Genomic DNA, 25,886 nt, shown 5'->3' on the forward strand with positions numbered 1-25,886 from the left:
GTATCGATTAACCAAGAACATCTATAATAAGAAATGCCTATCTCGCAATTCCAAACCAAAACACTACCAAACAGTTATCCACCCTGAAGCCCTGTATGCCTCAGAATGCTTGAAGCTGAACAGGAAAGCGATGACAGATAAACTAGAGATTCAGGACAGGAAGACCATGAGAAAGATTCTGGGACCGATCAAAACAGATGGTGAGTACAGAAGACAATCGAACCAGGAGCCATACAGTCATATCGAGAAAATCACAGATGTACACAGGAAGAGAGGTCTCGCTTTCTACGGACATATCACAAAGGTGGACCCAATAAGACCGACCAACCGACTTCTCAACTACTGGAAGAGCAGGAAGACCGTGACACCATGGCTGATAGAAGTCAAGAAAAATGGTTCAAACGGCTCTGAGCACTATGCGACTTAACTTCTGAGGTCATCAGTCGCCTAGAACTTAGAACTATTTAAACCTAACTAACCTAAGGACATCACACACATCCATGCCCGAGGCAGGATTCGAACCTGCGACCGTAGCAGCAGCGCGGTTCCGGACTGAAGTGTCTACAAACGCTCGGCTACAGCGGCCGGCTGACAAGAGAGAGAGACGAGAAACAGAGCCAGAGAATGCAGGATTACTGGGCAAATATCAAGTCCCTGTCCAGGCTGAAAAGTTGAATATATTGGTCCTTAGCTAGCCCAATCGAAAGACGACGAAGAAGAAGAACGAAGTGTTTTCCTTTTTAATATTTTTGATGGTATTGTTGGTGCAGTCGTTTGAAGATAGCTACAGCATAAAAGTGGTTATTAATGTAATGCGAAATCTGATGCAACATGGGTCATTCTGTGTAAAGAAATGGTTTCATCATTCATAAAGTACGTCAAGGCTGTGGGCCCATACACGAAGAAAGTAACACATAACACAGATATGTACATTTTCCCACCCTTTAATTACTTATGTTTCTCAAGTAATTTTTAGCGTGGACTGCTTCATTTTCTTCAGTTTAATTAGTTCTAAAATTTTATCGCCGTCCCTTGGAAATGGAAATTTGTGGTAAGATTCTATGGGACCAAATTGCTTATGTCATCGGTCCCTAAGCGTACACACTACTTAATCTAAATTAGACTTACTTACGCTAAGGACAACACACACACCCATACCCGAGGGAGGACTCGAACCGTCGACGGAGGGAGCCGCACGAACCGTGGCAAGGCGCCCTAGACCGCTCGGTCAGCCGTCCCTTGATGGCGTGGCTTTGCACTATGCCTTTTCGTTTTGGGGAGGTCTTAGCAAGATTTAATGCAAAAGGTTACCTATGCAGATATTTTCCACCTGACTAACGAGTCTGGAGTAAAATGCGGCGGTGACGGCTTTCCGACACAAACACCTGGACAGCTCGCACTTGTTATCAGGGATGTGCGACGCTCATACGTACCTCGTAGAAGGATGGCGGTATGTAGGTGGAGATGACCTCCGCCATGGGGAAGGCGATGCCCATCACGACCAGCAGCTTGCCGTACAGCGCCGACAGCGTGGTCGTCAGTGCGTCCCTGCAACACGAATCACCACGCATCAGCACAGTCCAGCATGTAACACTTGTATCGATTAGTGGCAGCCTTATATTAGGAAACTGTGTATCTACGATTATGGAGCGTGTGTTCTTTGTTAGTTGAGGTCATTGATTTGAAAATATTGAGATGTACGCTACTGGCCATTAAAACTGTTACACCAAGAAGAAATGCAGATGATAAACGGGTATTCATTGGACAAATATATTATACTAGAACTGACATATGATTACATTTTCACGCAATTTGGGTACATAGATCCTGAGAAATCAGTACCCAGATCAACCTCCTCTGGCCGTAATCACGGCCTTGATACGCCTGGGCATTGAGTCTGTAAGTAGGCTGTTTAGGTTTTTTTATTGGTAACGCCACCTCTGTATGAAAATCACTGGCTGTGCTGTGTGCAGTCTGTGTCTGCTTTGCATTGTTGTAATACTCGCCATTGTAGTGTTAGGCAGCTGGCTGTGAACAGCGCGTAACGTTGCGCAGTTGGAGGTGAGCCGCCAGCAGTGGTGGATGTGGGGAGAGAGATGGCGGAGTTTTGAAATTTGTCATGAACTGCTATATTTATATATGATGATATCAAGGTAAATATATTGTTTGTTCTCTATTAATATCTTTCATTTGCTAACTATCCCTATCAGTAGTTAGTGCCTTCCATAGTTTGAATCTTTTATTTAGCTGGCAGTAGTGGCGCTGCTGTATTGCAGTAGCTTGAGTAGCGAAGATTTTTGTGAGGTAAGTGATTTGTGAAAGGTATAGTTTAATGTTAGTCAGGGCCCATTCTTTTGTAGGGATTATTGAAAGTCAGATTGCGTTGCGCTAACAAAATATTGTGTGTCAGTTTAAGCACACTCGTGTATAAATGTTCAAAGGGGACGTTTCATATGTCGACCCTTAGCCTAGGATACCTCACTGGAATCTTCTGATTTTTTCTTGTAGTTTGTGTAATTAGTGTAGATTTTGTTTATTGGCAGCGCGTAATTATAGAGAGAATTTCCATTGTAGTTGTAGTTTTTTCATTGTTGTACAGTAAAACAGTTGTGGCATGCATGTAGATTTGCACCAAGTATTTCGCAGCTGCAATTAACTAGATATTATTTTCAGTGTTATGTTAATGTGTTCTCTTATTTTTTCTCTTCAAATTGTGTTTTTCTGTGTTGTCGTGTGAAATTCTGTGACAATAATGGCATGTGAAAAACGTAATACTAGGCTCCAAAGTAAACTGCGAAATGACAGTGAAAACGAAAGCAGTGTGTTAGCGCCACCGAGTAATGAATTAACTGATGTTCAAAGTAGTAATTTGGTAATTGTGCACAGGGAAATGGAGCGGGCGGCAAACAATGGCGTAGACAGTGAAACAAATAGTGAACAGGAAGGATTATAGATCGATCGGTCGGCAACAGCTCGCCTCAGGAATCCGAAATGACAGGACACAATTTCGCAAATACTGTAGATTCAGGTTCTGGGTCATCACCGTTTTCTCAAATGAGTCAAGACACATTTTCTGCTTGTCAAAATGTGAATGTTGCCGGTGAAAATGCACTGCCAAAAAGCATAGAGAAACAGATTCCAGACACTAATACATTATTATTGCAATTAATGCAACAAATGGAACAAAATCAGAGACAAATGGGACAAAATCTCAAAAAGTTATACACAGTGAAACAAAATCTCAAAAAGTTAGACACAATGGAACAAAATCAGAGACAAACACAGCAACAGTTAGACACAATGGAACAAAATCAGAGACAAACACAGCAAAAGCTTCAAAAGTTAGACTCATTGGAACAAACTCTTGAACAAACACGTGAAGATTTAACTACTGAGTTACATAACATTGAATCGAAATGTCAAAAAGTCTGTAATGACGTAAAAACACAAATTTGTGAGCATTTCCAACCTATTTTTTCGCGGCATGAAAATGCACTACAGAATCACAAAGCAGCCACAGACTGCACACAGCACAGCCAGTGATTTTCATACAGAGGTGGCGTTACCAATAAAAAAACCTAAACAGCCTACTTACAAGTCAAACAGAGCTTGGATGGCGTGTACAGGTACAGTTGCCCATGCAGCTTCAACACGATACCACAGTTCATCAAGAGTAGTGACTGGCGTATTGTGACGAGCCAGTTGGTCGGCCACCATTGACCAGAAGTTTTCAATTGGTGAGAGATCTCGAGAATGTGCTGGTCAGGGCAGCAGTCGAGCATTTTCTCTATCCAGAAAGGCCCGTACAGGACCTGCAACATGCGGTCGTGCATTATCCTGCTGAAATGTAGGGTTTCGCAGCGATCGAATGAAGGGTAGAGTCACGGGTCGTAACACCCTTGAAATGTAACGTCCACTGTTCAAAGTGCCGTCAATGCGAACAAGAGGTGACCGAGACGTGTAACCAAAGGCACCCCATACCATCACACCGGCTGATACGCCAGTATGGCGATGACGAATACACGCTTCCAATGTGCGTTCACCGCGATGTCGCCAAACACACATGTGACCATCATGATGCTGTGAACAGAACCTGGATTCATCCGAAAAAATGACGTTTTGCCATTCTTGCACCCAGGTTCGTCGTTGAGTACACCATCGCAGGCGCTCCTGTCTGTGATGCAGCGTCAAGGGTAACCGCAGCCGTGGTTTCCGAACTGATAGTCTAAGCTACTGCAAACGTCGTCGAATTGTTCGTGCAGATGGTTGTTGTTTTGCAAACGTCCCCATCTGTTGACTCGGGGATCGAGATGTGGTTGCACGATCCGTTACAGCCATGCGGATAAGATGCCTGTCATCTCGACTGCTAGTGATACGAGGCCGTTGGGATCCAGCACGGCGTTCCGTATTACCCTCCTGAACCCACCGATTCCATATTCTGGTAACAGTCATTGGATGTCGACCAACCCGAGCAGCAGTGTCGCGATACGATAAACCGCAATCGCGATAGGCTACAATCCGACCTTTATCAAAGTCGTAAACGTGATGGAAGGCATTTCTCCTACTTGCACGAGGCATCACAACAACGTTTCACCAGGCAACGCCGGTCAACTGCTGTTTGTGTATGAGAAATCGGTTGGAAACTTTCCTCATGTCAGCACGTTGTAGGTGTCGCCACCGTCGCCAACCTTGTGTGAATGCTTTGAAAAGCTAATAATTTGCATATCACAGCATCTTCTTCCTGTCGGTTAAGTTTCGTGTCTGTAGCACACCACCTTCGTGGTGTATCAATTTTAAGGACCAGTAGTGTATACAGGGAAAAATGTAAATGATTTTTAAAATAATGAAATTTTGTAATATGTGTACATTTAGAAGACAAACTTTGTATATTTGGAAGCTGGTTCATGCATAGGACATTTGTGTTTGTAATATACAAAAGTCCATCGTGAGCGGAAGTGGCTCGGCGCGATGTGAAAGGTGGTCTTGGCGGTCGAACTGGGCGGCTCCTTGGTGGGAACGGCACGCAGTCAGTGGCTAGCCGTTGCACGGAGCACATCGACGGTGCCAAAGGAGGCAATCGGAAGCCGCTTTGCAAGGTAGTTTGCCTCGGATGTGGATTTGGCTGTTGCATGGTACTCTCAGCAATAAGGAATGGCTCTAACACAGTAAAAATCCGTCGCCAAGAAGAAATTGTACAGAGCATTCAAACATCAAGAGCCGTGAGTACAGTTAGCCGCCAAGTCGCTTGCCACCACTACTTCGCCACTGCTCCACCAACTTAATGCATACAGATATATATATCAGAGCATGGACCAGTTAATCTGTGTGAGTTATTTTAATAACAATCCAAGTGCTGTAAACCTGTGTTTAGAACCCTAACTCTTATCCTGATCATGAACCTATGCAGGATCCTCTCGTAAGTGTTCAGGAAACCGAGTATCCTATTTCAAATGAACTAGTGATTTATTTATGTTTGTTAAATGTGCAAGGATCATCAAGAGTTGAAGTTAGTTAGAATGTTGCTAAAGTGATCTCAGTTTATTGCAAAGTATCGTTTTGCAAAAATTCGGTACCAGACTGTGTAAATGTTACTGTTTAAAACACCTGCTCCACAGGTGAAGAAAAAAGGGAAATAAGTTATTTATGATTTATCACAGAAGTTCTCATTTGGAGTTATAAGGAAAGTCATAACACAAACATCAACGTGCCACATGTATTTCTGTTATTTTCTGTCTGGTACCTAAATGACTTAACATACGAGGGCTGTTCTAAAAGTAAGGTCCGATCGCTCTTTAATGACCACCATCAGATCTGTTTCATAAAAACAAAGTCTACTGACAACATGACTCGTGCGTATGATGTTATTTATATGTATTTGACGATGTTGGTTCAAAATGGTTCAAATGGCTCTGAGCACTATGGGACTAAACATCTGTGGTCATCAGTCCCCTAGAACTTAGAATTACTTAAACCTAAGTAACCTAAGGACATCACATACATCCATGCCCGAGGCAGGATTCGAACCTGCGACCGTAGCGTTCCGGCGGTTCGAGACTGAAGCGCCTAGAACCGCTCGACCACACCGGCCGAAACGATGTTGGTGCTGATTCCGCATTTAAAAATTTGACGATGCCACTATGGCTGCAGTACATTAGGACTTCGTTTTTATGAAACAGATCTGATGATGGTCATTGTTGACCGAAATCGGAAATCTGATAACAAAACGTTTGTGACCATAGACGTAAATTAAAGGAAACTCAATGATCTATATGAAATAGTTTACTTGTTGTCTGGACCATTGCACTAAGTGCTCAGCAACTGTATTTAGAAATTTGTAGCTGGCGCACAGAAAGCAGCAAGTACTGTGTTCCCAAGCAATTACACTAAGAGGAAAGACATTTTCATTTCAGGATCAGTTGGCTACGAAAATTACCAACGTTACAGAGAACATGTCATGAAAAGATTAGGCAGATCTTTAACGCACAACGACCACTTTGTTTAACTAAAGAGATTAACAGCAAAGTTCAGGACTTAATCAGTTTGCACATTTTTTAGTAAGATTATAAAACAAGGCCATTAATTCTTGTTGTATTCTCGCAGGCTGATGTACGAGGGCAGTTCAATAAGTAATGCAACACATTTTTTTCTCGGCCAATTTTGGTTGAAAAAACCGGAAATTTCTTGTGGGATATTTTCAAACATTCCCGCTTCGTTTCGTATAGTTTCATTGACTTCCGACAGGTGGCAGCGCTGTACGGAGCTGTTAAAATGGCGTCTGTAACGGATGTGCGTTGCAAACAACGGGCAGTGATCGAGTTTCTTTTGGCGGAAAACCAGGGCATCTCAGATATTCATAGGCGCTTGCAGAATGTCTACGGTGATCTGGCAGTGGACAAAAGCACGGTGAGTTGTTGGGCAAAGCGTGTGTCATCATCGCTGCAAGGTCAAGCAAGACTGTCTGATCTCCCGCGTGCGGGCCGGCCGTGCACAGCTGTGACTCCTGCAATGGCGGAGCGTGCGAACACACTCGTTCGAGATCATCGACGGATCACCATCAAACAACTCAGTGCTCAACTTGACATCTCTGTTGGTAGTGCTGTCACAATTGTTCACCAGTTGGGATATTCAAAGGTTTGTTCCCGCTGGGTCCCGTTGTCTAACCGAACACCATAAAGAGCAAAGGAGAACCATCTATACGGAATTGCTTGCTCGTCATGTGGCTGAGGGTGACAATTTCTTGTCAACGATTGTTACAGGCGATGAAACATGGGTTCATCACTTCGAACCTGAAACAAAACGGCAATCAATGGAGTGGCGCCACACCCACTCCCCTGCCGAGAAAAAGTTTAAAGCCATACCCTCAGCCGGTAAAGTCATGGTTACAGTCTTCTGGGACGCTGAAGGGGTTATTCTGTTCGATGTCCTTCCCCATGGTCAAACGATCAACTCTGAAGTGTATTGTGCTACTCTTCAGAAATTGAAGAAACGACTTCAGCGTGTTCGTAGGCACAAAAATCTGAACGAACTTCTCCTTCTTCATGACAACGCAAGACCTCGCACAAGTCTTCGCACCCGAGAGGAGCTCACAAAACTTCAGTGGACTGTTCTTCCTCATGCACCCTACAGCCCCGATCTCGCACCGTCGGATTTCCATATGTTTGGCCCAATGAAGGACGCAATCCGTGGGACGCACTACGCGGATGATGAAGAAGTTATTGATGCAGTACGACGTTGGCTCCGACATCGACCAGTGGAATGGTACCGTGCAGGCATACAGGCTCTCATTTCAAGGTTGCGTAAAGCCGTAGCATTGAATGGAGATTACGTTGAAAAATAGTGTTGTGTAGCTAAAAGATTGGGGAATAAACTGGTGTATTTCAATGCTGAATAAAACAACCCCTGTTTCAGAAAAAAAGTGTTGCATTACTTATTGAACTGCCCTCGTATTTGGTTTCTCTCGCAGTTGGAAATACACACAGTCATCGAAAGCTAAACAACAGCAAAGTTACAACGAAGGCAGTACGAGTTCAAAATCAAACAAAAAATTAATTTAAAGGAAACTTCCAGAATTAGGATCTTCCACGTAAAAAACGAAAATAGAAGATCAAGCTTTAATTAAACACAGCCAGAGTATCAATGGTCCCAGTATAAGCTATCCGTCCATTGTGATCTGTATAGTGTCCTTAGCAAAGACTGAGGAAATTGAAAGTTCACAGCTGAGGGAAAAAGATTAGGAACATGTAGAATTTTAAACGAGGTAGACCTTTTTGGTCGAGGAGTGGTACAGCTATGTAAGGAAAAACCACAGGCTATGCACTACAGATTTAGAATTATGAATTACGAGTTCAAAATCAAACAAAAAATTAATTTAAAGGAAACTTCCAGAATTAGGATCTTCCACGTAAAAAACGAAAATAGAAGATCAAGCTTTAATTAAACACAGCCAGAGTATCAATGGTCCCAGTATAAGCTATCCGTCCATTGTGATCTGTATAGTGTCCTTAGCAAAGACTGAGGAAATTGAAAGTTCACAGCTGAGGGAAAAAGATTAGGAACATGTAGAATTTTAAACGAGGTAGACCTTTTTGGTCGAGGAGTGGTACAGCTATGTAAGGAAAAACCACAGGCTATGCACTACAGATTTAGAATTATGAATTACGAGTTCAAAATCAAACAAAAAATTAATTTAAAGGAAACTTCCAGAATTAGGATCTTCCACGTAAAAAACGAAAATAGAAGATCAAGCTTTAATTAAACACAGCCAGAGTATCAATGGTCCCAGTATAAGCTATCCGTCCATTGTGATCTGTATAGTGTCCTTAGCAAAGACTGAGGAAATTGAAAGTTCACAGCTGAGGGAAAAAGATTAGGAACATGTAGAATTTTAAACGAGGTAGACCTTTTTGGTCGAGGAGTGGTACAGCTATGTAAGGAAAAACCACAGGCTATGCACTACAGATTTAGAATTATGAATTAATAAAAGGAAGGAAAGTAGTAATCGGGAGTGAATAGGCCATGACTAAAGAAAAACATTCGTCGTCACCGGTTTTCCTCATACTGCTTTCCAACAATATTAAACGGTTGTACACTCCCGAATAAGGCCACCAGAAGAATAGAAAGGCGCGGAGGCGTGATCAAATAGCCTAATGGTTAAGGCGGGGCGGCTGATCCCGGCGGAGGTTCGAGTCCTCCCTCGGGCATGGGTGGGTGTGTTTGTCCTTAGGATAATTTAGGTTAAGTAGTGTGTAAGCTTAGGGACTGATGACCTTAGCAGTTAAGTCCCATAAGACTTCACACACAGCTGAACATTTGTTAAGGCGGGTGCTCGCGATAAACAGGAAAAACAGATTCGAGGTCGGTGTGGCACGGAATTTCCTTAGGCATGACGCAGTCATTGCACTGGGAGTTAACCATTTTGAGAGTTATTTCAGTGACATTTCATTTCACTCCAGCTTCACTGATTTCATGTTCATTGCATCCATTGACTTCACGCGAGTGAAATTATTTCAGCTGAAAATAAGGGCAATCAGAAACAAAAATGGCAACTCCGTGAACTGCTATCCGTGCATTCGTCGCGTTAAATGTTTCCCCTGTCATTCTGTAGTATGCGTTCCACGGCAGATTATCAGGGAAGCAAGGGGAATCAAGGGGAATCGGCTTCATGTTATTGCTATGTATCTGTTTTCCATTGGAAAAGGAAAGCCTGTCAATGGTTTAGAGGATACTTATAGTTATAGCTTACACTTGTAAGTTATTCTGTCTTCAAGTTTCACTGTCAGTTCTCCGCTCCGTATCGGGGCATTGAATTAGTGCGCGCCTACAAATGCAAGGCGGGTTGCTGTCGTGCCTTCCCAGACAATTCGTGTCAATGAGTTGCACACAAGTATTGACGTTTCCCGCGTAACATATCGTACCGACAATGAAAACCTGTAATGCGAGTTATAAACTTGCAAAGATGCTCTAGCCACTGATATGAGACTCTTTTTATAGGTCTCGTGGTTTTTGCACAGTTGTCTCCGAAATCCGGGAAATATTGTTACTTCTTACTAACAAGGGGAGGCCGCCAATTGTGAAATTCAGATTAGATTCATACTGCGCATAATAAAAACTCATGGCCAGAGGTGTAATGTGGCAAAGCACCAAGATGCACTTCTCAGCCGTTGTCGAGAAAATCTAGTTAAAAGAAACCGTTGCGGTGAAATACTCTCTACGATTTATAATTTTCTACAGTGTCGTGGCGCAGCGGTAAGCGCTCAGGTTCGTAATCCGAAGGTCGCCGGATCGAATCTCGCGCCATGCAATTTTTTTTATTATTAGTTTTTTGTAATTCAAACATTAATGAATTGCTTATGCATGTTGGTGAAGGCGGATCGCTCTCCAATTGTACCGCCTCCATTTTTCCGTTTGTTTAACAGGGTGTGCCAAAGCCCTCACGTCCGCACTGATTTTCGACGATGTTATAAGTTGCGTTAGGGACCGCATCTACCTTCCTTCGAAGTTAGCAGGCAACTACGTTGTTATGCGGCGGCTCGTTTCGGCCCATTCAACATCTGTCCTTCAAGTGTAACGAGCGAGTAACGGAGTTTATATTTCATACCTGCCACAGCAAATTTGGGTTCGTGGGGTCTCTATTCTAATTCGAATGTTTGACTTACGCTGTACGTATTCGTTTCGGAATATCGTTTCTACGTCTTCCGTTAACTATACGTGGTTAACAGCATGAAGACAATTAATAACATTTGTGAAATACAACTTTGTTTGCGGAAAACATAATGATGTTCGAAGTCGCCAGTTTTTCCACGACAAACGACTTTCAACAACTTATTATATGCATAATTGTTGCAACTGATTGCCGGGAATTATATATATATATAATCAGTGCGGACGTGAGAGCTTTGGTACACCCTGTTAAACAAATGGAAAAATGGAGGCGGTACAATTGGAGAGCGATCCGCCTTCACCAACACGCATAAGCAATTCATTAATTACAAAAAACTAATAATAAAAAAAATTGCATGGCGCGAGATTCGATCCGGTGACTTTCGGATTACGAACCCGAGCGCTTACCGCTGCGCCACGACGCTGTAGAAATTTGTGACTCGTAGAGAGTATTTCACGCAACGGTTTCTTTTAACTGTCGATTTTCTCGACAACGGCTGAGAAGTGCATCTTGGTGCTTTGCCACATTACACCTCTGGCCATGAGCTTTTACTATGCGCAGTATGAATCGAATCTGAATTTCACAATTGGCGGCCTCCCCTTGTAAGACACTAATGAAAATAGCTACACATTTAGGTCTTCCCCTCCAAAAAAAAATTGGTAGTAAAAGGGTTAATTCACAACAAAAATTTCTCGCTTTCGACAACAATCACTATTGTCTTTGTCAGGAAAGCGCTGGTGGTCGAAGTACATTGTGTTTCAAAAAGAATATACGTATTTCGAATGCAAATATTTATTAAACTTTAAGACATACGAATATGAAACTTCCCACACATATTAACGAACCTCTCAAGTTCAGATTACGAATGTTTAATGTGTCCTCCATCAGTGACACGAAGAATATCACATCGATATTCAAATTATTCCCCCCCCCCCTCCGCCATACTCGGGCAAGCATGTCCTCCAAAAAAAAGAAATGGTTCAAATGGCTCTGAGCACTATGGGACTCAACTGCTGTGGTCATCAGTCCCCTAGAACTTAGAACTACTTAACCCTAACTAACCTAAGGACATCACACACATCCATGCCCGAGGCAGGATTCGAACCTGCGACCGTAGCAGTCGCACGGTTCCGGACTGCGCGCCTAGAACCGCGAGACCACCGCGGCCGGCTGCATGTCCTCCGTCACTGATGTTACGGCAGTACGGATTCGGTTCTTCAACTTTCCACGTTCTGTCGGAGTGATGGTCTTTAACGAAACACCACAGGAAGAAGTCAAAGGGTGTCAAATCCGGCGACCGTGGAGCCCAGCTGAGACATACTAAGTCGCCCAGCCCCTTGACGACCAATCCAACGGTCCGGTAGAGTTTCATGCAGACATTCCCGCTCTTGGCAACTCCAGTGGGGGGGGGGGGGGGTGCCCCGTCTTGTTGAGAAATGAACTTGTCTTCGTGCAGCCTCGGAAGCAACCAGTTTTGTAACATAGCGAGATGCTGCTGACCGTTAACCCTGTTTCCATAAAAGAAGAATGGACTCCAAACAGATGATGGGGCTATCACACAAAAGACATTGACTTTGGCCGACTCTTGTACATGCTCAATGGCTGCATGTGGCTTCTGTAGGCCCCAAATTCGAACATTGTGTTTTTTTACCTGACCACTAAAATGGAAAGTCGCTTCGTCACTGAACATGATGCGTTGTGTGAAAGTGTTACCATCGTCAATAGCATCAAGAATCTCGTTACGAAATGCCACACGTTTGCGTTTGTCATCAGGACGCAGAACTTGTAATAGCTATAGCTTGCACGGCTTCATAACCAACCGACGTCTCAAAACATGCCAAATTATTGTTGTAGGTAGCTGTAACTCCCGACTGGCAAGACGAGTTAATTTTGAAGGAGTACGTTGGAAGGCAGTTTGAATTCGTGCAACATTTTCTTCAGGAACACGAGGGCGGTCAGGACTCTTTCCTTTCCATACACATGCTGTACGTAGAAACTCTCGATACCATCTGAGAATGTTCAACCCATTCGGAGGATCGGTTGCGTACCTCAACCTGAAACGTCATTTCACTGTAACCACGGAATTGCACTTCGCAAACTCGAGAACACAAAATAATTTCTACTGCTGAGTAGGCATTTTAAACATATGAAGATTAGCAAGCAGAACAGAAGACAACTATATCTAGCGGCTGTTAATATAAACTAGACTATGTATTTGTTTCTCCAATATCCGATCCGAGGCGCAGCGATAGGTAATTTGCACAATATTACACTACTGGCCATTAAAATTGCTACACCAAGAAGAAATTCAGATGATAAACGGGTATTCATTGGACATATATTTTACTAGAATTAACATGTGATTACATTTTCACGCAATTTGGGTACATACATCCTGAGAAATCAGTACCCAGAACAACCACCTCTGTCCATAATAAAGGCCCTGATACGCCTGGGCATTGAGTCAAACAGGGCTTGGATGGCGTGTACTGGTACAGCTGCCCATGCAGCTTCAACACGATACCACAGTTCATCAAGAGTAGTGACTGGCGTATTGTGATGAGCCAGTTGCTCGGCCGCCATTGACCAGACGTTTTCAATTGGTGAGATATATGGAGAATGTGCTGGCCAGGCCATCAGTCGATCATTTTCTGTATCCAGAAAGGCACGTACAGGACCTGCAACATGCGGTCGTGCATTATCCTGCTGAAATGTAGGGTTTCGCAGGGATCGAATGAAGGGTAGAGCTACGGGTCGTCACACATCTGAAATGTAACGTCCACTGTTCAAAGTGCCGTCAATGCGAACAAAAGGTGACCGAGACGTGTAACCAATGGCACCCCATACCATCACGCCGGGTGAGACGCCTGTATGGCGATGACGAATACAAGCTTCCAATGTGCGTTCACCGCGATGACGCCAAACACGTTTGCAACCATCATGATGCTGTAGACAAACCCTGGATTCATCCGAAAAAAATGATGTTTTGCCATTCGTGCACCCCGGTTCGTCGTAGAGTACACCATCACAGGCGCTCCTGTCTGTGATGCAGCGTCAAGGGTAACCGCAGCCATGGCCTCCGAGCTGGTAGTCCATGCTGCTGCAAACGTGGTCGAACAGTTGGTGCAAATGGTTGTTGTCTTGCAAACGTCCCCATCTGTTGACTCAGGGATCGAGACGTGGCTGCACGATCCATTAAAGCCATGCGGATGAGATGCCTGTCATCTCGACTGCTAGTGATACGAGGCCGTTGGGATCCAGCACGGCGTTCCGTATTACCCTCCTGAACCCACAGATTCCATATTCTGCTAACACTCATTGGATCTCGACCAACTCGAGCAGCAATGTCGCGATACGATAAACCGCAATCGCGATAGGCCACAATCAGACCTTTATCAAAGTCGGAAACGTGATGGTACGCATTTCTCCTCCTTACACGAGGCATCACAACAACGTTTCACCGGGCAACGCCGGTCAACTGCTGTTTGTGTATGAGAAATCGGTTGGTAACTTTCCTTATGTCAGCACGTTGTAGGTGTCGCCACCGGCGTCAACCTTTGGTGAATGCTCTGAAAAGCTAGTCATTCGCGTATCACAGCATCTTCTTCCTGTTGGTTAAATTTCTCGTCTGTAGCACATCTTCGTGGTGTTGCAATTTTAATGTCCAGTAGTGTACGTATCCTCTTTTTGAAACATCCTGCATAACGCAATCTTACAGATGTCAGAGGGTCGTCTACCAGTGTACTACACGCTTTATTTCTTCAAGAGTCGGCTGCTTTCCTGGAGACGGCAACGGCGCTAATTGTCAAAATCACGTATGTTTACAGTGATTAAAATGTTCAATTGTGTGTGAAATCTTATGGGGCTTAACTGCTAAGGTCATCAGTCCCCAAGCTTACACACTACCTAACCTAAATTATCCTAAGGACAAACACACACACACACACACACACACACACGCCCGAGGGAGGACTCGAACCTCCGCCGGGACCAGCCGCACAGTCCATGACTGCAGCGCGAAGACCGCTCGGCTAGAGTGACCACTTTATACAACAAATTCGCCGTGAGAGTTTCTGTGGTTACTTAAATATTAACTTCCTAAGTATCGGAGTTACGAAGGTATAGGAGTAGTAGTGAAAGATCTGTAAGGAAGTTGTCTGTAACAGTTGTGACAAGATTAATAGTGCGCACAGAGATGTTTGTGATTTCAGGATGCAACAGAACATTTTGTGAAAAGAAAAGGTGTATCGGAATAACTGTTTGGGTGTTGCGGGCTGGGACGTGAGCGGCTTCGGCGCGCTATCGGCAGTGCTTCTTGTGGTAGGGAGCTAATGGAGTACTCACGTGCCCATCTGGCGCCACTCGCCCTGCAGCTGGTCGATCCTGGAGGGCCTCTTGAGCGCCGCCGTGCTGTAGAGAACCGGGGACATCATCGTGGTGGGCGAGGGCAACCTGCAACACAGCGAGCGAGCGCGCCGCTCAGACACGTCCTAAAGCTAAAAGCCAGCCGGCCAGCCAGCCAATCACTGCACACCTCGTCCAGTCCACAACACTGCTGTGGTGTGTGTGTGTGTGTGTGTGTGTGTGTGTGAACACTGCTGTGGTGTGTGTGTGTGTGTGTGTGTGTGTGTGTGTGCGCGCGCGCTTTAAATTCTAGAGGGGGGGGGGCATGGACAAAAATTTTAAAGTCTACTGATTACACCACCTGTAAATTTAAAGAAGGTGGCAGGGATAAAATACAGGGAGCGAAAGGCTATTTACAAAAAAAATGGCTCTGAGCACTACGGGACTTAACATCTGTGGTCATCAGTCCCCTAGAACTTAGAACTACTTAAACCCAACTAACCTAAGGACATCACACACATCCATGCCCGAGGCAGGATTCGAACCTGCGACCGTAGCAGTCGCGCGGTTCCGGACTGAGCGCCTAGAACCGCTAGACCACCCCCGCCGGCGGCTATTTACAATTTGTACAGAAACCAGATGGCAGTTATAAGAGTCGAGGGGCATGAAAGGGAAGCAGTGGTTGGGAAGGGAGTGAAGACAGGGTAGTAGCCTCTCCCCGATGTTATAAAGTCTGTATATTGAACAAGCAGTAAAGGAAACAAAAGAAAAATTCGGAGTAGGTATTAAAATTCATGGAGAAGAAGTAAAAACTTTGAGGTTCGCCGATGACATTGTAATTCTGTCAGAGACAGCAAAGGACTTGGAAGAGCAGTTGAACGGAATGGACAGTGTCTTGAAAGGAGGATATAAGGTGAACATCAACAAAAGAAAAACGAGGATAATTGCATGTAGTCGAATTAAGTCGGGTGATGCTGAGGGAATTATATTAGGAAATGAGACACTTAAAGTAGTAAAGGAGTTTTGCTATTTGGGGAGCAAAATAACTGATGATGATCGAAGTAGAGAGGATATAAAATGTAGACTGGCAATGGCAAGGAAAGCGTTTCTGAAGAAGAGAAATTTGTTGACATCGAGTATTGATGTAAGCGTCAGGAAGTCGTTTCTGAAAGTATTTGTATGGGGTGTAGCCATGTATGGAAGTGAAACATGGGCGATAAATAGGTTAGACAAGAAGAGAATAGAACCTTTGAAATGTGGTGCTACAGAAGAATGCTGAAGATTAGATGGGTAGATCACATAACTAACGAGGAGGTATTGTATAGAATTGGGGAGAAAAGAAATTTGTGGCGCAACTTGACTAGAAGAAGGGATCGGTTGGCAGGACATGTTCTGAGGCATCAAGGGATCACCAATTTAGAATTGGAGGGCAGCGTGGAGGGTAAAAATCGTAGAGGGAGACCAAGAGATGAATACACTAAGCAGATTCAGAAGGATGTAGGTTGCAGTAGCTCCTGGGAGATGAAGAAGGTTGCACAGGATAGAGTAGCATGGAGAGCTGCATCAAACCACTCTCTGGAGTGAAGACAACAACAACAACAACAAATTTAGAGAATGCTTTCTATGATATTGATTGGGATATATTCTTGAAAATTCATAAGATGGAAAGGATTAAATACAGAAAGGAAAATATTATCTGCAAATGGTACAGAAACCAGGTTGCAATTACGAATCGAAAGACGTGAAAGGGAGGCAGGCACTGAGAGGGGAGTGAGATAACGTGGTATCCTATCAGCCACGCATTCAGTATGTACAACGAGTGGGCAGTAAACGAGGCCAAAGAAATATTTGGAAAGGAGAATAAAGTTCAGAAATAAGAAGGTTTGTCAATGACATTGTAGTTCTTTCAGAGAGTCGAAGGATGTGGAAGATTAGCTGAAAGGAATAATACTCTATAGAAAAGCTGTTGTAAGATGAACAACAAAATTTGTTTAAAAAATACATGGCTTCACGTTCAGAGACCGTGAATAATTATACAACGGAAATAAAAACAGCCCTCGGTCACTATTTTTAACAAATTAACCTGGTTTCAACACTGCTAGGAGTGTCTTCCTCAGAATTTAAAACAGAGAATGGTCTATATTATATAACATGGTCACAGAATTATGACTAAAAACGTATGATAGGGTATAAGTACGGAATCATCGTTAAAGACTGGCAGTACTTACACGTCATTTATAAAATAATAAATATGCCAAAAGGGCATTAGCCACAAAGAAATTTAAGATAAGGAAAACTGTGATGGCGAGCCACTAAGGGCTGCTCGTTACTTGCGTGGTGTACGATGCAAAACGGACTGCTAAAGTGTGAATTATACAAGGCAATGAGAAACTACAGGAAGTAGCTGGTTCAAATGGCTCTGAGCACTATGGGACTCAACTGCGGAGGTCATAAGTCCCCTAGAACTTAGAACTACTTAAACCTAACTAACTTAAGGACAACACACACATCCATGCCCGAGGCAGGATTCGAACCTGCGACCGTAGCGGTCGCGCGGTTCCAGACTGTAGCGCCAGAACCGCTGGGCCGCAAGCGGCCGGCGGAAGTAGCTGAGTTTAGCAATTTTGGCAGCGCGATAACTGACGATGGGCAAAGTGGAGACGTTATAACATCGCAGACTTGCAATAGCAAGAAAAACATTTACGAAAAATAGAATATAATTTAACATTTAATGTAGCTTTAAGTGTTAGTAAGATTTTCTGACAGTATTTATCTGTATTGAAAGTGAAATATGGATGATAAAGAATAAAGACAAAGAAAGAATAACAGCTTTCGAAATGTGGTGCTACAGAAAGCTTGTGCAGCTTTGATAGGTAGATCGGATAACTAACGAAGATTTGCTGAATGGTATTGGGAAGAAAATAGATGTGTCAGAAATGAGACATTATGACTAAAACAGTATACAATGGACACAGAGAAAAGAAAATAGTGGACATTAACAAAGAAGCTACAGAGGCAGGTGATCAGTTTTTGCATTTACTGTACTTGGATAGAAAGGGGAAGCAAATGGAATAAATTGAAGAGTGAGAAAGGCTTGGACACCTCGCGATTCCACTGGACAGTGGATGTTTGGAGATGAGTGATGAGTCGTGCTTTACTCTGCGGCCATCCGATGTACAGGTTAGGGTTTGGCGAATACCTCGAGAACGTCACCTGCCATCATGTGTAGTGCCGACAGAAGTATGGAGGAGCTGGTGTCAGAGCATGAGTGTATTTTTCTTGATTAGAGTGCGATTTCCTTATTACAATTCAGGAAACGCTAAATAAAGAAGGATACGAACACAGTTTAAAGAACTGTGTGCTGCAAACTGCAGAGGAACAGTTCGGGGACCTACAGCATCATCATTACATTGCGTTCCTCCACAGACATTCAGACATCTCATCAGAAATGTTCCCAGCAGTAAATTTCGTGCCGTCATAACGGCGAAGGGTGGACATACCCCATATTAATGTCCACTAATAGGTGCCTAGATACTTCTGATAAAGATAATGCACTGCAATATCCAAGAGAAAACGGAAACGATGCCCTTACAGGTGGTTGTTGTTGTTGTGGTCTTCAGTCCTGAGACTGGTTTGATGCAGCTCTCCATGCTACTCTATCCTGTGCAAGCTTCTTCATCTCCCAGTACCTACTGCAACCTACATCCTTCTGAATCTGCTTAGTGTATTGATCTCTTGGTCTCACACTACGATTTTTACCCTTCACGCTGCAATCCAATACTAAATTAGTGATCCCTTGATGCCTCAAAACATGTCCTACCAACCGATCCCTTCTTCTAGTCAAGTTGTGCCACAAACTTCTCTTCTCCCCAATCCTATTCAATACCTCCTCATTAGTTACATGATCTACCCACCTTATCATCAGCATTCTTCTGTAGCACCACATTTCGAAAGCTTCTATTCTCTTCTTGTCCAAACTGGTTATCGTCCATGTTTCACTTCCATACATGGCTACACTCCATACAAATACTTTCAGAAACGACTTCCTGACACTTAAATCTATACTCGATGTTAACAAATTTCTCTTCTTCAGAAACGATTTCCTTGCCATTGCCAGTCTACATTTTATATCCTCTCTACTTCGACCATCATCAGTTATTTTACTCCCTAAATAGCAAAACTCCTTTACTACTTTAAGTGTCTCAATTCCTAATCTAATCCCCTCAGCATCACCCGATTTAATTTGAATACACTCCATTATCCTAGTTTTGCTTTTGTTGATGTTCATCTTATATCCTCCTTTCAAGACACTGTCCATTCCGTTCAACTGCTCTTCCAAGTCCTTTGCTGTCTCTGACAGAATTACAATGTCATCGGCGAACCTCAATATTTTTACTTCTTCTCCATGAATTTTAATACCTACTCCGAATTTTTCTTTTGTTTCCTTTACTGCTTGCTGAATATACAGATTGAATAACATCGGGGAGAAGCTACAACCCTGTCTCACTCCTTTCCTAACCACTGCTTCCCTTTCATGCCATTCGCCTCTTATAACTGCCATCTGGTTTCTGTACAAATTGTAAATAGCCTTTCGCTCCCTGTGTTTTACCCCTGCCACCTTGAGAATTTGAAAGAGATTATTCCAGTTAACGTTGTCAAAAGCTTTCTGTAAGTCTACAAATGCTAGAAACGTAGGTTTGCCTTTTCTTAATCTTTCTTCTAAGGTAAGTCGTAAGGTTAGTATTGCCTCACGTGTTCCAACATTTCTACGGAATCCAAACTGATCTTCCCCGAAGTCCGCTTCTACCAGTTTTTCCATTCGTCTGTAAAGAATTAGCGTTAGTATTTTGCAGCTGTGACTTATTAAACTGATAGTTCGGTAATTTTCACATCTGTCAACACCTGCTTTCTTTGGTATTGGAATTATTATATTCTTCTTGAAGTCTGTGGGTATTTCGCCTGTCTCATACATCTTGCTCACCAGATGGTAGAGTTTTGTCATGACTGGCTCTCCCAAGGCCATCAGTAGTTCTAATGGAATGTTGTCTACTCCCGGGGCCTTGTTTCGACTCAGGTCTTTCAGTGCTCTGTCAAACTCTTCACGCAGTATCTTATCTCCCATTTCATCTTCATCTACATCCTCTTCCATTTCCATAATACTGTCCTCAAGTACATCGCCCTTGTATAAACCCTCTATATACTCCTTCCACCTTTCTGCCTTCCCTTCTTTGCTTAGAACTGGGTTGCCATCTGAGCTCTTGATATTCATACTAGCGGTTCTCTTCTCTCCAAAGGTCTCTTTAATTTTCCTGTAGGCAGTATCTATCTTACCCCTAGTGAGACAAGCCTCTACATCCTTACATTTGTCCTCTAGCCATCCCTGCTTAGCCATTTTGCACTTTCTGTCAATCTCATTTTTGAGACGTTTGTATTCCCTTTTGCCTGCTTCATTTACTGCATTTTTATATTTTCTCCTTTCATCAACTAAATTCAATATTTCTTCTGTTACCCAAGGATTTCTATTAGCCCTCGTCTTTTTACCTACTTGATCCTCTGCTGCCTTCACTACTTCATCCCTCAGAGCTACCCATTCTTCTTCTACTGTATTTCTTTCCCCCATTCCTGTCAATTGTTCCCTTATGCTCTCCCTGAAACTCTCTACAACCCTGGTTCTTTCAGTTTATCCATGTCCCATCTCTTTAAATTCCCACCTTTTTGCAGTTTCTTCAGTTTCAATCTGCAGTTCATAACCAATAGATTGTGGTCAGAATCCACATCTGCCCCTGGAAATGTCTTACAATTTAAAACCTGGTTCCTAAATCTCTGTCTTACCATTATATAATCTATCTGATACCTATTAGTATCTCCAGGATTCTTCCAGGTATACAACGTTCTTTTATGATTCTTGAACCAAGTGTTAGCTATGATTAAGTTATGCTCTGTGCAAAATTCTACAAGGCGGCTTCCTCTTTCATTTCTTCCCCCCAATCCATATTCACCTACTATGTTTCCTTCTCTCCCTTTTCCTACTGACGAATTCCAGTCACCCATGACTATTAAATTTTCGTCTCCTTTCACTACCTGAATAATTTCTTTTATCTCGTCATACATTTCATCAATTTCTTCATCATCTGCAGAGCTAGTTGGCATATAAACTTGTACTACTGTAGTAGGCATGGGCTTTGTGTCTATCTTGGCCACAATAATGCGTTCACTATGCTGTTTGTAGTAGCTAACCCGCACTCCTATTTTTTTTATTCATTATTAAACCTACTCCTGCATTACCCCTATTTGATTTTGTATTTATAACCCTGTAATCACCTGACCAAAAGTCTTGTTCCTCCTGCCACCGAACTTCACTAATTCTCACTATATCTAACTTTAACTTATCGATTTCACTTTTTAAATTTTCTAACCTACCTGCCCGATTAAGGGGTCTGACATTCCACGCTCCGATCCGTAGAATGCCAGTTTTCTTTCTCCTGATAACGACGTCCTCTTAAGTAGTCCCCGCCCGGAGATCCGAATGGGGGACTATTTTACCTCCGGAATATTTTACCCAAGAGGACGCCATCATCATTTAATCATACAGTAAAGCTGCATGTCCTCGGGAAAAATTACGGCTGTAGTTTCCCCTTGCTTTCAGCCGTTCGCAGTACCAGCACAGCAAGGCCGTTTTGGTTAATGTTACAAGGCCAGATCAGTCAATCATCCAGACTGTTGCCCCTGCAACTACTGAAAAGGCTGCTGCCCCTCTTCAGGAACCACATGTTTGTCTGGCCTCTCAACAGATACCCCTCCGTTGTGGTTGCACCTACGGTACGGCCATCTGTATCGCTGAGGCACGCAAGCCTCCCCACCAACGGCAAGGTCCATGGTTCATGGGTGAAGTTACAGGTGGTGAATGGATGAAATTAAAAATATACGAAACCAACATGGGCACACAGAGCTGAAGAGTTTAAGGTGAGGAGACATTTAGGGAAGGATTCTATTCAGCAGCGGGTGCCAAAGTGATGATGATGATGATGATGATGATGATGATGATGATGATGGTGGAGATTACGGAGTAGGATTTTCATTCAGAAATGGCATTAGAATGTGAGAAGATGGTGTTGTGCCTCATGAAATGAGGTGAGACGTCAACAAGCATGAGTCAGCATTCGTCAGGGCCAGAATCGTGCCCTGCCGGTAGCACAGTTTAACGCTCTGCGCTGTCGTTGTTCGCAGTGGTCTGGGACCCACGACTCTGGTGCAGATATGAAGTCGATGGTTTTAGGACGACCATACAGAAAGTAACGCAGGAGCTTAATGTCTCCACGCGAGTAGCGCCCGAGAGGAAACACATTTTGTTCGTTCGGCCTTGCAGGACGGTACAGCCACATAGTTGAGCAGAGAGTTGCGGAAACGGTGGTGTGCTCTATGACTGCACTGGGCTCAGAGTCTTTTACACAAGAGTCTTTGTTGTACGAGTAGCATCGAGATGACCGTGTGAGTGTACGGATGTTCCGAGAAGAACTAACGTTGCCAGATTGCACTGGATGTGATGGTTCGAATAGCTGTTAAGTAGGAAAGTAAGATCGGTGGCTGTGCTCTAATTTGGAGATCTCTGTGACGTATCTTTCAACAAGATAACGGGTGACGACATGTTTCTCGTGTTGTCTTGACTTACTTCGATGCAGGGGATGTTGAACTCGAAGTTCTCCAGATTTTTCCCTAACTGAAAGCAACTGGACACAGGCTTCGGAGAAACTTGCATACCACCAAAAGGCAGCTACTATGATTGACGAACTCTGACAGAGTTGAAACGGGAAAGAATGTCCTATTTGTTAGCAGAATTGAATTCTAGTCGACGCCCAGACGCATTAGACCTAATCTTGGCGACAGAGGTGGTCGCTCTGTATACTGAATTTCGCACTCTTTACACCGGCAAACGACATACAGAACTAATCGTATGTCTTCCTAGTATACTGCATAGCTGCAGTAAGTAAAATTTCATTATTTTCTATCCTACCTGATTTTGCGATTTTAATTGCCACCTGTGAATTTTTCCATCGAATGTACAGAAAATTTTGTGCTCTCCTCTATTTCTACATTTGTGTTACAGTAGAATCTTACTGACTAATTTATACCTTTTTGTTACGCTCGTGACAATCACCATTCACGTAGCTATGATTTTATTATGCTAATTTTTTGAGACTCAATCGTATTTTTGTATATACACATACATACAAGGTAGTCCATCGACAGTGACCGGGCCCAATATCTCAAGAAATAAGCATCAAACGAAAAAACTACAAAGAACGAGACTCGTCTAGCTTGAACGGGCAAATCAGATGGCGCTATGGTTGGCCCGCTAGATGGCGCTGCCGTAGGTCAAATGGATATCAACTGCGTTTTTTTTTTAAATAGGAACCCCACTTTTTATTACATATTCGTGTAGTACGTAAAGAAATATGAATGTTTTAGTTGGACCACTTTTTTCGCTTTGTGATAGATGGCGCTGTAATAGTCAGAAACGTATAAGTACGTGGTATCACGTAACATTCCACCAGTGCGGACGGTATCTGGTTCGTGATACATTACCATTGTTAAAATGGACCGCTTAACAATTGCGGAAAAGGTCGATATTGTGTAGATGTATCGCTATTGTGATCAAAATGCGCAACGGGCGTGTGCTATGTATGCTGCTCGGTATCCTGGACGACATCATGCAAGTGTCCGGACCGTTCGCCGGACAGTTACGCCATTTAAGGAAACGGGAAGTGTTCAGCCACATGTGAAACGTCAACCACGACCTGCAACAAATGATGATGCCCAAGTAGGTGTTTTAGCTGCTGTCGCGGCTAATCCGCACATCAGTAGCAGACATATTACGCGAGAATCGGGTATCTCAAAAACGTTGGTGTTAAGAATGCTACATCAACGATCGATTGCACCCGTACCATATTTCTATGCACCGGGAATAGCATGGCGACCACTTTGAACGTCATGTACAGTTCTGCCACTGGATTTTTTTGCACGCGTTATATTTAGCGACGAAGCGTCATTCACCAACAGCGGTAACGTAAACCGGCATAATATGCACTACTGGGCAACGGAAAATCCACGATGGTTGCGACAAGTGGAACATCCGCGACCTTCGAGGGTTAATGTACGGTGCGGTATTATGGGAGGAAGGATAATCGGCCCCCATTTCATCGAGGTGCAATGTATGCTGATTTCGTACGTAATGTTCTACCGATGTTACTACAAGATGTTTCACTGCATGATAGAACGGCGATGTACTTCCAACATGCTGGATGTCCGGCACACAGCTCGCGTGCGGTTGAAGCGGTATTGAATAGCATACTTCATGACAGGTGGATTGGTCGTCGAAGCACCACACCATGGCCCGCACGTTCACCGGATCTGACGTCCCCGGATTTCTTTCTGGGGGGAAAGTTGAAGGATATTTGCTGTCGTGATCCACCGACAGCGCCTGACAACATGCGTCAGCGCACTGTCAATGCATGTGTGAACATTGTGGAAGGCGAACTACTCGCTGTTGAGAGGAATGTCGTTACACGTATTGCCAAATGCACTGAGGTTGACGGACATCATTTTGAGCATTTATTGCATTAATGTGGTATTTACAGGTAATCACGCTGTAACAGCATTCGTTGTCAGAAGTGATAAGGTCGTAAGGGTACATGTATCACATTGGAAAAACCGAAATAAAATGTTCAAACGTACCTACGTTCTGTATTTTAATTTTAAAAATGTACCTGAAACCAACTGTTGGTCTAAAATTGTGTGCCATATGTTTGTAACTATTACAGCGACATCTATCACAAAGCAAAAAAAAAAGTGGTCCAACTAAAACATTCATATTTCTTTACGTACTACACGAATATGTAATAAAAATGGGGGTTCCTGTTTTAAAAAAAAACGCAGTTGATATCCGTTTGACATATGGCAGCGCCATCTAGCGGGCCAACCATAGCGCCATCTCCTTTCACCCTTCAAGCTAGACAAGTTTCGTTCTTTGTAGTTTTTTCGTGATACGCTTATTCCGTGAGATATTTGGCCCGGTCACGATCAGTGGACCACCCTGTATATATAAAACGGAACGATCATTGTAATTATGGTCTTGTGTCACGGGATTTATTTTTTAGTTTTTCTACAGTAATGTGGCATCACGACAGAAATTTAGATCATCTGCCAGAACAGCTCTCATTAATTTTGGTGAGCAGTTGTGGTAAGTGGGACGAAACTATTTATAAGTCACACAGTACGTGACCTGTGGCGATTTATCTGTACATTAATCGCCAAGGGGCCCGGGTTCGATTCTCGGTTGGGGCAGAAGATTTCCTCCGCTCAGGGACTGGGTGCTGTGTTGTCCTTATCATGACTTCATCCCCATCTCCGACGCCCAAGTCGCCCAGTGTGGCGTCGAATGCAACAAGTACTTTCCCTTGGCGGACGAACTTCCCCCAATTGGGGACTCCCGGCCCACAATGCCATACGCTAATTTCCATTTGTACCGGGAGATAAAATAGTATAAATTTGAAAACTTAATAAACCACGGAGTAATGTAGATAGAGAGGTAAAAATTGACACACATGCTTGGAATGACTTGGGGTTTTATTAGAACCAAAAGAAAAACAAAGTTCACAAAATTTCAGACAGATGGCGCTGGACAGCGAAACGTCAGTGACTGCGCATGACAATCGTGTATAAAAGGAGCTGTAATGAGAGAGAGAATCATACGCGCCAGCAGTCGCAGCATGTTGAAGTTATCTGAAAAGGCGCCTTTAGTGAAGCTGTATTATCAGAATGGGGAATGTGCTAGTTCAGCGTTAAGATCCTATCGCCATAGGAAGGGGATTCGAACGAGTAAAGG

General features: G+C 43.5%; 1 protein-coding gene across 1 annotated transcript in view; it reads right to left on the reverse strand.

Annotated features, from left to right (window-relative positions):
* LOC126252732 (proton channel OtopLc-like) overlaps positions 1–25,886 on the reverse strand; it is a 318,240-nt gene that overhangs the window by 278,827 nt on the left and 13,527 nt on the right. Inside the window, exons 3-4 of the mRNA XM_049953634.1 lie at positions 15,005–15,112; positions 1,434–1,548 (exon numbers count right to left, since the gene is read on the reverse strand). Coding sequence (XP_049809591.1) covers positions 1,434–1,548; positions 15,005–15,112 — 223 coding nt within the window. The remainder of the gene's footprint in view (positions 1–1,433; positions 1,549–15,004; positions 15,113–25,886) is intronic.

This window comes from Schistocerca nitens, chromosome 4, assembly GCF_023898315.1.
Source record: "Schistocerca nitens isolate TAMUIC-IGC-003100 chromosome 4, iqSchNite1.1, whole genome shotgun sequence".
Taxonomy (NCBI): domain Eukaryota; kingdom Metazoa; phylum Arthropoda; class Insecta; order Orthoptera; family Acrididae; genus Schistocerca; species Schistocerca nitens.